The sequence below is a fragment of the Taudactylus pleione genome, unplaced genomic scaffold (assembly GCF_031769625.1).
Source record: "Taudactylus pleione unplaced genomic scaffold, aTauple2 ptg000451l, whole genome shotgun sequence".
Taxonomy (NCBI): Eukaryota; Metazoa; Chordata; class Amphibia; order Anura; family Myobatrachidae; genus Taudactylus; species Taudactylus pleione.
Window position 1 is genome coordinate 8330965 of NW_028284853.1, and position 16309 is coordinate 8347273.

At 43.4% G+C, this 16309-nt stretch overlaps 1 protein-coding gene across 6 annotated transcripts in view; it reads right to left on the reverse strand.

Moving 5' to 3' along the window:
* Nucleotides 1-16309, reverse strand: part of TNRC6A (trinucleotide repeat containing adaptor 6A) — a 62404-nt gene that overhangs the window by 36174 nt on the left and 9921 nt on the right. For all 6 annotated transcript variants that reach the window (XM_088448210.1, XM_088448209.1, XM_088448213.1 and 3 more), the window contains exons 3-4: nt 9771-9861; nt 7462-7483 (exon numbers count right to left, since the gene is read on the reverse strand). In XM_088448210.1, the coding sequence (XP_088304336.1) occupies nt 7462-7483; nt 9771-9861 (113 nt within the window). The remainder of the gene's footprint in view (nt 1-7461; nt 7484-9770; nt 9862-16309) is intronic.

Sequence of the window (16309 nt, forward strand, 5' to 3'; positions counted from 1 at the left end):
AGTCACAAGTGCATACAAGCACTGCATTCAGAAAACCCAACATAAAATAATACAACAGGAAAGCTAGCAAGAAATAATAGAACTGGCATATACCAGGGCTTCAATGACACCCCAAGTATTTAGCATGGTTTCTCTAGGCGTTTCATAACACTATGAAAACAATGCCGCACAAATTATAATCCTCTGCATATTTACAAGTGAGCCTGGCAGCTTATCAGGAAAACTATAATGGGATCTTTGCATGGCATTGCCCGGTAATGTCTAGACATATTTCGCGGAAATGTAAGAACCCTCGTTTGAATCAAATCTGCAAAACAATTATTTTTAGGTTACATTGGCAAAAGAAAAGGAAAAGAATAATAAATGCTTAAGGCTACATTCACACTCGCGTATGCAACGTGTTTACGGCCTATAAAAACAAAAGTAAAAAAAGACGGCGCGAGTCTAGAGGCCATTCAGCCTACATTTCATTTACCCAAGCAATTTTGACAACACAGGAATCTCTCTTGTACAAGCCAAACGCATGTTAAATGCTTCGCAACTGCACCTCACTGTGTTTACAATGCACTCAATAAATCAAAATACTGCCCTGCAGCGCAGGTTATACAAGTGCGACCATTTGCTACAACCATTTTTTTTTATTTTTGCATCCATTTACATAAGCTTAACGCGTGTTCTAATTCTCTGTCTAACATGAGTTTCTAATGTGTGTAAGTGTACAAACAAGCCGTCTGACAGCTCATCTATAAAGGGATATGCATTGCAATCCAAACAGCACAATGGAGAGGGTATGTGACGGGACGGTTATGATCCCATTCTTAAGCTGCATGCACACAACGATTTTTTAATGAACGATTTTAGTAAACGATTTTTTCCCTTGAAAAAATTTACTAAAATCGTTTACTAAAGTTGTTCATTTACTAAATGTCATGAACGATTTTTATGAACTACAAACGATTTTTGCATATTCCCTTAATGAAAATCGTTGAGTTGACAAGTCTGACTGAACGACAAACTACAAACGTGAACGCGCATGAACGATAATCGTTCATAGTTTGTCTCAGAAAGTGAACGATTTTTGCAAACAATTATCGTTAAACGATATCGTTTAACGATAATCATTAAAAAAATCGTTGTGTGTGTATGCAGCTTTACAAATAACTGATGGGGGTGAGAGGTCTTTTACATCCCCCTAGACATTAGGAACATGAACCCTCTTCCAACACCCAAATTTGGCAACTTAACAATGGGTCACACAAATACACTACAAACAAAAATGGATAACGTGACAAGTGTTGAACAAGCCTAATAGATATATAGCGGATATCAGAAAAGTTTCTTTCTACAAAGCATTTGGAGTGTTTATAGTTAATATTGGAGGTTTTATTTTCAGTGCAGGACAACCTGTAAACACCGAACACTTCTATATGCTGAATGACTTGCAGCTAATTTAAGCCATATAAGAGTTTCCATTCCCAGCCAATTATGAGTCACCAGACAAGCATGAACATGGCAAACTTATCCAACTAAACCGTTCTGCAACGCTAAGATCTCCAGAAGCCATGTATCTGTATAAAGCAAAACATACAAACACTTCACTATACAATGTGGATAAATAAATCTAAGGCACAAACAAATACAGCAGATCCCTGTGTCTAACAGCAGGAAAACCCCCTCGACACCGTACGAGCACAACAAACAGGCTGTTCCCTGTGGCAATTCCTTGTTGCTGGAACACCCAACACTAGAGAAGCACTTTCACTGTAGGGCGATAAGGAAAAGTCCTACATTACGGTCTGCAGGCTGCAACAAAACACTGTCCTCAGCCCAACGATTCCATGGCATCACACTGGAAAGTACACCCTTACTAGAATTATGCATCTAGAAACAAACGCCACTTGCTGAACCCTCCCATGACACAATTTGCTAGCAGAGTCTGACTTCCTTCAGTCTGGCATTTTGTTTGCATCCCTTTAACACTTTTTTGTTTTTGTTTTTTTTGCAAAGAAGAAAAAACAAAAAGTCTACGTGCACAGCATTCATGCGATACTCCAATCCGGAGGGCAGCGCAGGCACAGCCACATTAAAGAGACGTGCGAGGAAAGGCTGGAGACAGACACGAGAGCGGCTTGTGCAGACACAAACCTGACGGAAATCCAAAAAGATAAAGCCTCTAAGACACCAGCGAAGCAGCGACGATGAACAGACAAACGCTTCCAACTCCTGTTGCTTTCCCACTCTGCAGATTTCATGAGAAAATGGAGGAGAAGCATGGTGTCATTTTACTGCTGTGAAAGCCCTGTTTGCCAACTCCTCCTGACGGAGGGGCCCGTTCGGACAAATTCTCCCTCCCTGCTAATAAATAACGGCAGCTGCCTGAGCATTAATACATAGTCAGAAATACGTAGACTATATTAAAACGAGAACACAAACTACAGATATCAAACTGCAACAGACTTTGTGCCCTGTAATGTGACCCTCCTTAATTCTGCCTCAGAGCCTGGAGGAGGGGGGGGGGGGGTGGGGGTTAGGACAGTTTAGGAATTGTGAGCGGGTGCACAGAGGAAGTCTGGCTTTAGAGCTGACATACGTAATCTGCTGCACTAGAAATTTCACTGCGAAAAAAAAAAAACGAATAAAAAAATTTGTCTGCAGCCGTGAGTTCTGGAAAATCTCTCCAGCGAATGCCAACCAATTAACCCACTGTTACCAGGGCTGCAGCGCCAGTTTACAGGCAGTCACTGTCGGTCACGACTCTAACACTTCTGCTGCCAAAAGTAACCATGTCACAACAACACATGGCGAGCGATAGGACGGGCAACACTTAAATCCCCACTAACTGCACATGACATGCCACCAATAGTAAGCAGTAGTTCAAAAAGCAGCTTTAGCTTATTTAACCTCTTCAATAGCTCCCAGTATATCAAATACAAATAAGCAAGCCAGAAGCAGGAAGGGAATCTTACACATGTAGTAATTTAATTAACCCCAGCTTCACTATTGTGTTTTTACCAATCAGACGGCATTTTGCGTTGTAAACATATGTGGCTTGCTAAGTCACATCTAAAAAAAAAGCACGCTGTCATCAAAATGGAGTATTCAAATTTAGGGATAAATATAACCTCTAGCCAACTATATGTGTGGATCAAATGTTACATAAACACTTATTTAATTGCTGTAGCCACATGTTCTTGTTTAGTTCCCTGTCTCACAGCTGCATGCAACTTATATCTGTATTGTAAACAAGAACTCATCTCGACTAATTAATTCATCAGACTGAATAAATCCCCTTAGTTTTATGAAGTCAATCAATCCTGTGAGTTATGCCGGCCATAGACGGTGAGATAGGCACCGTGCGACGCGATGGGGGCTACGACATCCGACATATCGGGCGGTCTCCACACTTGGTGCAATCGGGTGGCTGACTGCCCGATATGCCGGCTCTCCCCTCCTCCTCCCTCATAGCGCTGCATGGGTTCGCACATCGCATCCCCTGATCAACTGAACCTGCAGTAAGATCAGGGTGTGCGATGTACGACCCCACGGGCGCGCGCCCGGTCCGACATCAGGCCCAAACACTGTGCGATATAGCAGCCAAATCGAACCAGTCAGTCGGATCGGCTGCTTTAAGAGTGGCAATATCCTGCACTTACAGTAGCTTGGACCCTTAGGGCTGCATAAAAAAAAATGCGAGTCTGGTTCAAGATCGGGCGAGATAAGGTGTCGGCAAAAGCCATAATAGTGAATCATATTAGGTTTAGCACTTCCTTGTGTATAACCCGCTGCTTCAGAAAGCAACAATGCTCAGAGACCATGGAACCAACTGATTCTATTTTCAAACTAGCCTTACTGTGTTGAGATGGCATGAAATATAAATTCAAAAGCCAGTGGATATGAGGCATTAATGTAGGTCTACAGAAAAATGGCTTCTCCATGAAGACTCTTCACATAGATCTATTTACCTCTTTTCTTAAAAGTACAGATATTTATATGCATTTGTGTTTGTTTGTAAACACAATTTATATACCATTTGTTTTCATTGTATTTTTTTTTTTTAACACAGCATCCCCTTTGCTTTGTATTGACAAGTGTACAGTCATTTGAAAGAAGATGAAAATAACAGGTGTGTTCCATACCAGGACATAATCATCTACTCTTCACCGAGTCATACAATTCATTAAATACCATGTGACCAGCCACACATCAGATTTTGCTTTGCCATTGTTTGATCAGTAAATAGGAATGTGATTGTTAATGAGCAGTAGCAATGATTGACTTTCTTCACGTTCTGGATAGAGAAGCCAGATATAGACGTCACAACTCTGCTCCTTTAGCCGTACAAATTCTAAACTGCTCCTCTCCAGACAGCAGCTAGATAATTAGAGAAGACACACACTTCTTATTCATCTGATTCAGCCTCCAAGCCCTTTAACCTTCGGTGTACTAGGTGCTGTGCCCCAGTGAGATTTAAACTCCTTTAACTATTTAAAAAAATACAGCGCACGTTGCCGTTTCATGTAGCTGGGTACACGTGCATAAAGTGCGTGTGGGCATCTCATACCCCACCTGGGGTCGGCACCTGCCATGATGTCAGCCAAGAGTGATCGCATTAATACAGAGTTGTCCAAGTTTATTTTAATTATTTCTAATTGTTCATAAGTTTAATTTTTACTAACGATTGTGATTCAAACATGTTCCAAAGATCATTTTCAAATAAAGTTGTTACTAAACGACTTAAGTTTAATTCGTAAAAAAAATGATTATTTTTGTTTTCTTGCTTTAAAAGATTAAAGAGTTTATTCCCTTTTTATTATTTTCTTTATATTTATACCTAAAAGGGACAAAGAATGTAATGACAGTCGGAATTACTGATGTACTAAATTATACCTTTTATACCAAAGTTCTGGGTCTGACATGGGGGGTTGGAACAGGCTTCCAATCCGGGTCAGACCCGGAACTAACCCATTTCAGACTGCGACATCGACCCAGTATATTCCCGAGTCGGCACCGTTCAGACAGGAGCCTGGTCTGCAGTGACACGGCTCTTCCGGTGTTGCAGTGGCCGCTTGGAGGTGTAACCTCCAAGCGCCACTGAAGCCGCCAATCAGGCAGCACGATCCGGGTCATCGTGACCCGGATCATGCCGTTTACACTGCAGGGTGGCGCGGGAACGAACCGTGGCCAATCCTGCAAGCTACCCGGGTTCGGTGCCCAGGTCTCTGGACCCAGGTGGATATATCTACACTGACAAAAATCCAGTATTGATGTGTGTTAACCCGGGATTTTTAGGTTGGTGTAAAAGGGATATTAGTATACTTTGAATAGCATTTGGTATTAGATACCCAACATGGTTCGCCATGTTGATTTTTTTTTCCCACCTGGTTCACGGAAGGTGAAAGAGGATGGGACAGGCTGGTGAGGGACATAGAGCATGACACTGGAAGGGCGCTACTAATAAGTTTGTGGCAAAGTCACCATGCAGGAAAGGTGGCCAAATTGTGTTTTGTTTCTTTTTATTTTAAAAGTTCTTATCTATTCTCTATTCAACAATCCTGTGTGGGGGAGTCTCTGCACTAAGGAGGCAGCCATATTTCTGGCTTCTATGATGCAGACCTCCATTTGCCTAAGCTCCCATCACACACAGCTTTCCATGTGAGCTCCCGTCACTACATGTATGGAAAGATCTTGGTTATTGTGCACTTTTCAGGTGTTAATGATAGAAAAACAGTTATGTATTGTGGGCAATGTTTCCGTCATTACACTCAAAAATGTTTACGCTACATGCATTACATATTTACTTCATTACCACGCGGTGCATCACTACAATGATTGCATTGGGAACCGCACAATGCCACAAAACCTATGGATAACACAATAAAGAGGCAGCACTGAAATGCACCCAAAACGGTTGTACCCATTTTGGTGTGCACGAGCCCTGAGATGCAGGATCTGAGTGGAAACATTATTATAGTTATAAACGGTACAGACCTTGATCTGCACATTTATAATGGGTCAGCGACATATCAACTCAGCTCTCAGACTCCAGCACATCAGGGCTATATGCCTGGCAGCACTCTTCACTCCATTAACAAGAGGCTGATCGAATCAGGCTCGCACCCCTGACAGAGCACTCTAGGAAGAAATTGTTCTGCCCAACAAAATATTTCTGCAAAATAAATTATATAAAACAATTATCTACAAAGACACTGAAGCACATGGTCATGTCCCACTGTATACACATCTTTGCCAGAACTTTAAAAAGGATCACCAAATAGTGTTTTATAGAGAATATAAGAAAAAAAATGTAAGTTTATAATATAAAATATATTACAGCAGAGAAATTCATAAAGGTTTAATTATACTTGGCGTTTAATCCCTAAACACCACCTGTCACCTGTGGCGTGACTTCTGCCATCGGTTAAACCTCTCCATACAGGGTCAAACCATCTTATATAATGTAAAAACAAAAAAAAGATTATAATAAAGTATATTAAGAGATAGATTTCTGAGATTCTGTAAAGATGACCATAAACACAATCCACTAGCCAAGATTATCCACTCCACACAAAGTTATCAGATCATATCGGGTAGCAGGACAAAAGTCAAGACTGGCATAACATCTCTAATTGGCACACGACAGGACATAGACCAGTGTGGAACTGCCGCCTTGGAAGAGATGCCCATCTGAGCCGACAATTTTCATCAAGCCTGGCCACAACTGAATTTGCAAATTAAATAGCTGTGTGGGACCAGCTTACAAGCGCTCTAGATGATCCGTATAAATTTTGTTGGACTCCGATATGTCGTACATGAGGTAATGAACCACCAGCACTAGATTCTCAGTGTAAGCTCATGCAGCAAGCACGGCCATCTCAGCAAATCACCCACCTACAAACATGGGACCCCAAAATATAAAAGCACAAAACGCCTATAATTTTTGCTAGGAGAGAAATTTATGGGGATGGGGTTTTAAAGCAGACAAAGGCCAATGACCAGTGAGAGTCCCTTAGATATTCACTGCTGGTCATGTATTTTCCACATGTAGGGGTGCTTGCCGTTTTTCATAGGGGCAATTTAATTGCTTCTGGGTATTGTAGCTTCTGTCTAAAGTGGCCGGGAGCCATTTCATTATTTTGCGTTACCAGCCCCAAGGCGGCAGTTATCGCCGTACGTGCAGCGCACTTAGCATGGGAAAAGATGCTTAACGAAACTATTACCGTGCTCTTTTGCGTGAGAAAGGGGCTGGACGCGCTCACAATGAAATAGCTCCCGAGCAGTTCAGTTAAGAGCTACCAACGATTGAATCCTACTGTGATATCAAATAGTCTTCAATGAAAGACAAGTGGAAGAACCCAGTCATGGCAGAAAGCTCCAGAGAAACTACCCAACAATCTGCACAAATAGTCAGCGTCTTACAAACTGTAATGTATCTTTCTTTTCTTTTTTGTTAAAGGGACTTACCTTTGTTTTTTTGTTCAGTGGCCTGAAATGAAACAAAAAAAGTTATACTGTTAATGAATATAACAGATGCCAGAGGAAGAGGTTACAAAGTTGATCCATAAGTAAACCAATATGGAGTGATAAGAGTCAGTGTCCCAAGAAAAACACAACAAAAACTTCACTGAATAGAGAGTATGTTTCTGTAGGATTTTTTTTTTAGATGTAATACTGATCATTACATGCTAACCGGTAACCACTGAAACAATTTACTTTCTGTTGCCATACACCCCAGACTAAAAATAATGGCAATGTTTAACCTTACGGACAACAGCTAAACTGATGAAGAGCAGGCGGAGGGTATCTCGCGTATTTCCTGCTACGCAAACACGGGCAAAGTCATACGCATTTATGGTATACACACGGTCAGATGAACGATTGAACAATTTTACCAACGATTTGAACTACGAACGATTTCTGACTGCATTAAAGTTAGGGACGTGCAGGCTCGGATTAGTTCGGATTTTCCCACCAAAAATTGGGTCTCAGAAGGAGGCAAACGTCATCTTTCATGGATAAACATCATCATTCCTGGACAAAAGTCCATGAAAGATGATGTTTGTCCATGAAAGATGATATTTTGCCTCTTTCTGAGACCCAATTTTAGGTGGGAAAAATCTGAATTCGGCGGGAAAATCCGAACTAATCCGAGCCTGCACATCCCTAATTAAAATGAATGGAATCGTCCAAATCTGACTGCAAACACATCAGATGTCAGATATCGTTCTCTGACAAGCGGGAACGCGCATCATTCATCTGACAAAAATGTCAGATATGTCAGATTTTCCTTCAGATATGAACGATTGAACGTTTTTAAAATAGTTATTGAACAGATCTGAAGGAAAATCTGACCGTGTGTATGCACCTTGGCCCTGATTCAGAGCCGGACGCTCTGACCAGAGCGCTCGCTCTGAATCAGGGCCCACCTCCATAAATATGGAACGTCCTCCTGGACGCTCGTATAGCTGTGGGTCACCACCCACAGCCTATACGAGCGTGCAGGATGATGGTCGCGATGGTCTTGACCATCGCGACCATCGCCAGTGCGACCAAAAGCCTGCGGTTGAGTTTCTCAACCGCAAGGCCAGGAGTGATTTTGGCTCTATCAGAGCCAAAATCACTCGCACTGACATCACTAGTGATGTCAGTGGCGCCGGCTTCTGACGGTAGGCGTTCCCTTGGGAACGCCTCCGTCTAGCAGGCACACCCCCGGCACGCCCACCAAAGGGGCGTGCTGTCAATCAACATCGACAGCACGCCCCCTTTGATCAGACACAACGAGCGAAGTCCTTCGCTCGTCGCGTCTCGCGCACGACGGAGCTCCCTCCGTCGTGCGCATGCGCAGTGCACACCATCGACCCACTTGCGAGCGGACAGCCTCTCGCGAGTGGGTCTGAATGAGGCCCCTTATGTGTATTTACACTTACGAATGAAATGGGCTAATTGTGCTTCCTTATGTGGGTAAAGTACAGTGAGGACATGTCAGGACAGGGCTATACAGAGTTGGTTTGAAGTGTAAACAAGCCTGGACAAAGTATGGGGCAGGTGAAAAGGTGCACTCACTGATAATGGTGATGAGTAGCAAAGCAGACACACACAGGGGAGCGGGACACCTGCAAGTGAGGCCAACACTACACATGGTTGAATATACACATTTTAGTGTTCTCGCTAGAAAGCGGGACCGGCAGGGGAGCACCTTCTGTGTATGCCAAAAACACGCACTCTCCGGAAAAGGGGTCGTGGTAGACCGGGAGGCGGCATGCGCACGGCATCTATTGACCTTGCGATGATTGGTCATGCAACTTTTCCCACTTGTGGGACACCGTAGCAGGCCAGGCTGTTTTAGCGTGGCTCCGCTAAAAGGACAGGGAGCATTTTGCCCTTTTAAAAATCGGGCAGGGTGTGGCGCCCTGCTAAAATAGTCTAGTGGGAGCAACATATGATCGATTTATTTCCAACACCACAAGACTAAAGGACGGTCTACACAGACGCCACTATTATGCGGCTGTTCCATCAGTCTCAGATTGCAGATGGACAACCCATTGAATAAAATAAATTTGTCACACCTTGCCTTGTATAAACAAAGTCAGCCAGAAAAGAGACTGATGTTAGAGAGAGCGGTAACTCCCAGAAGGTGCAGAAAACCACCTGTGTCACAGTGCTGTGGGGACTAACGGCACGGCGTGCAACCCGAGGTATTGCCATACAAAACACCTGTGTCACAGAGCTGTGGGGACTAACGGCAAGGAGTACAACCCATATAATCTCAATACCTTTTTAGAGGCAGCTTCCTTCTTTTTCTTATCGTTCTTTCGGTTTTTCCTTTCTTCCATTAACTGTAGTCCCTCCACCTGCGCTGTACCCCTACAACACAGATCGCATACATTACAATCACACTACGAAAAATCCTGACAAAAATATAAAGATTTTTTTTTTTCTTTTAAACTACTGAGCTCCTCATATTTAATCAGTTTGCCGATTGCTGAAATCTAGCTTCAGTCCATTAGAGTATTTGTATTTCTATTTATATAAATCAATGTAAATCCCCCACAAAACTTAGGTAACATTTATCATAAATAAACTCACTGCCACGCTCTCCTGGCTAGTCCTCTGCTCCTGTGCCCTGTAAATCTCATCCCTGCTATTTAGTCACCGGTCTGCTTCCATTACTACTGCGGTGCTCGCCATAAAAATATTACCGGGGGGAAATAGAAAACTAATTTAATTGCAAGCCCTGAAATAGGGATGTGGTCATAATCCCGACCGTGGAGATTCCGGTGTTTAGAATATCGGAAACCAGAATCCTGACACGATCCCGGCACCGGCATCCCGTAGGTAAGTAGCGGGAGTAGGGGGGAGGGTTAGCGTTGAGACTAGGCACTAGGGAGAGTGTTAGGCACTAAGGGGGGAGGTTTGGACTTGGGGTGCAGGAAGGGGGAGATTAGGTGTAGGCAGCAAGGGGGGGGGGGGTTAGGTTTAAAATACCGACCGACAGGTGTCGGTATCCTAACCCTGTCGGGTTGGCGACGTCGCGATTCTGACCACCAGGATCCAGAGCTACCGGCATCTCGTACCCAACCCATAAAATAAGCTCTTAGTCTGGATGCATGCAAGATATAAGATACAGCATTTGTATCTTTACTGTCAGTTGGGACTTGGTTCTACAAGCACCAATAGACCCCAGCAAGGACGGCCCGGACATCTATTAGGGTTGCAAATTGTTAGATTCATACTTTTGCTTCTATCTTCCTGCGTTTGCAAAATAAAATGGTTTAAATAAATCTTAAAATATTTTACATCCCTTATCCTCACAACCAAAATATATGGGACCAATTTGGCGTATAAAATGAGGGGCTAGCCGTCCTTCAGCTGACAGAACTCAAATGAAAGCAACAATTGTTGTTGCAGGAATTTTGCTGTGGAAAACAGAACCATTGTCTATTATTCTGCAGGTTTTACACAGACTGCTAAACAGAGATCACACAAAACCAACCAGACAAATATCAGCACAAGAGAGTCACAGAAATTAGCATTTCCCTCCTGCAAACACAGCTCCGGAGAGAAATACACATGGGGATGATCGCTACCAAACACTCCAGAAAAGAAATAACACAAGACTGCAATAATGACAGGGAATGTGATGCTCGCAATCGTTGAGGGAGTGTGCACACAAATTGTAGGCAATTAAACAATTCTATTAATGTTCATGGCTACACTCTGTATGCTGTTAATAATAAAGAAAATCGTATTAATTACAGAGAGGAGCACTCTTTGGAGAATGTTCCTCTTTAATTAGCAGAGCCTGCATATAGTAGAGCTTCATAAACCCAATTGTAGCCAGATTAAGCGTGCCCTTTGATAATTCCCTCCCGTTGATTACTAGTTGGTCTCTGGACCACAACAATATAACAATTGTTCTCTGTAAACATGTCCATTTAACCACTTGCAGCAGACATGACAGATCAGCACCTAGTTCCACATTCAGAAGGTAGTTTATATGGGGTCTGCTACCTCTAGGAAACAGATCTGAGTGAAATGGCGAAATCTAATTAGGAGTATGGACACTTTGCGCCAATCCGGACAGGCGCGATTCCAGCGACATTGCAAGCTTTATATTGGACCCTATAGAAGTGCAAAAGAAAACATGATCTCGGCGGTACCGGAAGAGTCTGATATGTGCGCAAAAGAGCATTGCAAGTCATTGAATTCCACTCTATAAAATTAATCATTGGTTTGAGGATTTACCGGAAACTGAACATCCACAAGAAAGGGGCTAATTCAGTATTCTCCTCCAATCAGGAAATTGCTCACATAACTCTGTTGCCGACATAACCACCCAGGCTGTCATCTTCAGTGCAAGTTACACTAGGTATAGAAACACACAGCACAGATTTCTAGCTGCTAAGGTCAGGAACACAAACTCAATGATAGTTGTGATAGTAGGATCAGACAGCCATTCCGCAATCACTCAATATCAAAGTGCTACATGGTCAATGGTGGAGTAAATAAGCAACCTAAACTAACACAAGTATAGGGAGTCCACATTATACTATAACGAAATCAAAGTCTATGGAGGTGATGCTGAATAGCCCTGAGAAGGCGTTCCCGGAGCCATTCAATTGACAAGACTGTTAAGTCCGACTAGAACCACTTAAGTTGGAGAACACCGGAGACCGCAACTAAACACTTAGCCTAAGGTGCAGTAACAGGCATTCTCCAACTAAAGTGCCGGCCGCGAGGCTGTTTGCACCGTGCTAAGCCAGGAAACAGCAACGCGCCCGGCACTTAAGTCGGATTTCTGCTCACACCTAAGCAAGGGTGCGAGCAGAAATCCTATAGTCGGACTTAACAGCGCGGTCAATTGAATAGCTCCCAGGGCTGTTCAGCATCCGTATTGAATTGCCCCCTATGCGGTTTTGAAGTGAACGGTCTACATACAGAAGTCCACAGTTTTTTGCTCAACAACAAGACTTCTCCAATGTCCATTCATACCAGAATATGAAGGGCTACCTTCAGTGTCCTCTACTAACTGCACAGAAAGCACTGACTGCACTGGATGGGACATAAAACACTGAATTTACTAGAATTTATTTCTTCCATTCTCAAAATAAGTGTCCCATCTGTAGCAGTTACAGGGTTAATCTTTGCCCTCCCTCAAAGGTTCCCTTTACTGCTCTGCTCTGTTTGTGGTGTAATTACTATGGCAGGTTGAGTCTCTATGGCAGGTTCAGATAAAGAGTACAAGGGTCACTGCTCCAGCACAAACTAATGACTTCTAGTATCAGAATAAATGTGGTGTTGAGGTAGCAACTATATTAGCACATGAAGTAATCAATAATAATCAGTAATAATAGGTGCAAAATAAAGAGAAGTATAATATGTGAAGTTATTGTATAACCAGGCTTTATACAAAAATTTGAATCTAGGAGCCAGCCAATTTTTAAAACTTTCTTTAATAGGGTATCCACTAAAAGATACACACAGACCGCCCGTCCACTTTATACAAAACTGCCCCTTCTTCTAGACATTACCCCCCTTCAAGCTACATCATAACCATTCTCTTGTCCCCATATAAACACACACACTCTTATTTATATTTATTTTTAAAGCACACACATTTTGCAGCACTTTACAATTAATATTTAGTTATTCTCTGCCCCCAGTGGAACTCACAATCTATGGTTGCAATTCAATTGTTTTGGCCCCTCCTCGCGCCCAACGCAGCTAATCAATTGTTGCTCCTGTCGGGCACGAACAGCCACTGGCGCCGGCATTTCAGCTCGAACGCCATGGGGGTGAAGAGCTGAAATGCGCAAAAATGTACCCGTTTGGGCTCCCAAATGGCACTTTTTCGTAATCATGCCCAGCTCTTTGGTCGGGTGTAACAGTTCCCGACCTCTTTGGGAGCAATCGATGCGAAGATTGGCATCAATTGAATAGCGCCCCACGATATCCCGTCACTTTAGACGGGCGTTCGTGTGTGCTAACACAATTGCATTCCGCCCTATATTCTTTACCACATGGATACACATACACAGGGTTATTTTTTTGTGGGAGGAAACCGGAATACAATTATGAAATCCAAACAGAGAGCATGCAAACACCACACAGATATGGCCATGGTTGGAATTGAACCCATGATCCGTGCTGTGAGGCACCAAGGCTAACCACTGTGACGCCGCTCTATCCTTCCCTCAGCATCATCGCCCACTCTATAATCTATTCCACCCCCCTTAAGGGGCCTATCCATTAGTAGATAAATTGAACGATGTATCGTTCAATTTATCTGCTATGGATAGGCCCTGAACAATGACAGATGCGCACTCCCGCAGCCGATAAATTGAATCTTTCATCTCTCCAACATGTTGGCCAATTATCGCATATCGCTGCCAGATATTAGAAATATCTGGCAGTTTATATGCGGTAGACGACAAAAGATATTAGCAGCAGCTACAGAGAAAAAAATCCACTCCTTGAATGATGTCATGCGATATCGTTTGCCAAAATCTGTCATGTACATGACAGATATCGTTCAGCACAGACACCGGAATTTTCAAGGGATATCTTTTGTCTTTCATCGCTCAGAAAAACATCTGATAATGGATAGGCCCCTTTATCATCACCTCCAAATAATTCCACCATCAATAAGTCTCTATCAATATTTTTAGTGTTCCCAGTAGAGTGCGGGCAAGGCAGGGCGCTCAGGGAGCCAGCCGGGAGTCTCTGCAAAAGCTCCCTAAAAGGGGGCGTGACCAATTTAACCCAATGGATGCATGCCCAACACTTAGGGAGATGCTGGGCTTCTCCCATGCTCTCCCCCCTCATGGTGAATAGATGCCGTGCGCATGCACACGTCTATTCAGCCAGCGGTGATCAGTCACCGCAACTTTCCCCACCCACGAGAGAGACTTCGGGCTCGCGGGTGGGGAAGTCTCAGGGCAGGCTGTTTTAACGGTGCGCCACTAAAACAGCCAAGGGGAAACACTATATTATCACTATGCTTCATCTTAACTCCCTACTCTCAATGGCACACCCAATCATAAATCTCTTCTTTATACATTATCAATTCCAGTCTTCAATTAACCCCTCCATAATTTTTAGTCATTACAGGCTAAGGGCCGTATTCAAAGTCCGGATTCGCGGTAATTTACCGCCGATGACGTCATTATCGCCTGTTTTAGTTTTCCTCCGTATTCAATTTGAAAGACTTAGGCCTAGGCGTTAAGTCAATGCAATGTAATAGGCGGTAAAGTAACGCCTATGAATGGCAGGCGTTAAAAAGTGCAGAATTGGGGTTTTGGGGTGCAACATTTCGGTAACCCCCGTGCAGCCTTCAGACAGTCCCCCAAAGATAATCTGGGTCAAAAAATGTTTTTTTAAAAATTAAAGGGCACCCCAAAAATTGACTTTGAAAAAGGGGTGAAAAAAAAAAAGTTGGGGTACAAACTTAAAAATAGCGAACTTTACTCTGGGGGGGTCCCCAAGTATGCCCCAAGTATTTTTTTGATTGCAGGTGTTTGCGGCAGGAGGGTTTTTCACGATTTTTTAAAGTCACTTTAGCAACTTTAAAATATGCTGAAACCCATTTTCAAGTACCCCAAATTTGATGCCCATAGTTATTTTGCCCCCCCAAAAAAATTCTAAATGCTCTTCTGCATCACCTTATGCAAAGTCGCATTTATGCACCTGCCGCGGCTATTAGAAGCCCCGACTTCCTTCAGTAGTAAAAAATTGGGGTACCCATAGTGATCCCTCATGTCTACACATCTTTAGGGGGGTCCCTAGAATATTTCCCGAAAATTCCTGTTTTTTTTAAGTTGTAAAAACAATTAGTAAAAATGTACAAAAAAAAAAAAAAAGACATAAAAGGTTCCCCCCTCCCCTCCAAAAGCAAAACCAGCCCCAGGCTTGCCAGCCAGTGGTGGTTTCTAAAAATACGGGGAACAAAATGTGTAGGATTTCACCATATTTTAGAAACCAACACCAGGCTGCAAGGACTAGTGCTGGTTTTAAATATAGGAGGCAAAAAAGACGTGGGGTACCCCCTATATTTAAGACCAGCACCAGACCCAACCGACTGGGGTGTAATGCCACAGCCCGGAGACCCAATCACCAGGGCTCCAGGTCCAAAGCATTACACCCCAAGTTAGTCAGCGCAAGCCGGTGATCTCGGGGACCCCCCAAAAAAGGGTCCCCCCCCCTCTCCCGAGCACCACAGGCTTACGCTGAAGCCTGGGGCTAATCCCCATACCTCTGGAGCGGTGGGCATGGGTGTAATAGGGAGGTCAAATAATGAAACACTATTGTACTTTACAGTGGAACTACAAGTGCCAGCATGCCTGCCATTTTGCACTTGTGGAATTACAAGTGCCAGCAGACATGCGGTACCTGTTATTTCACTGTAAAATGAATAGTTAAAAAAAAAGACAAAACACACACACACCGTGACAGTATAACTTTATTACACACACACCTACCCATTCACACATACTTACCAGATGTTCGGTCCCCTTCTCCACGTAGAATATCCAAAAAACATGGCCCTGCAAATAACAAATCATACTCACCTATATCCTGGCGCTGGCCTCCACAGTAATCCACGTACTTGGCAAAAAAAAACAAAAAGAACGACTACATAACCCAAGAACGAGCTATGAGTATGTGTGTTGCCACACATACTCATAGCTCCCGAATGCCAGCTGACGGCACATCCACGGAGCTGGAAGTCCCGAGAGCCAATCAGCGGCCGCGCTGACAGTAGAGCGGCCGCTTATTGGCTCCGGCTACTGACAGTTCCCACGTGGTGCCAGAT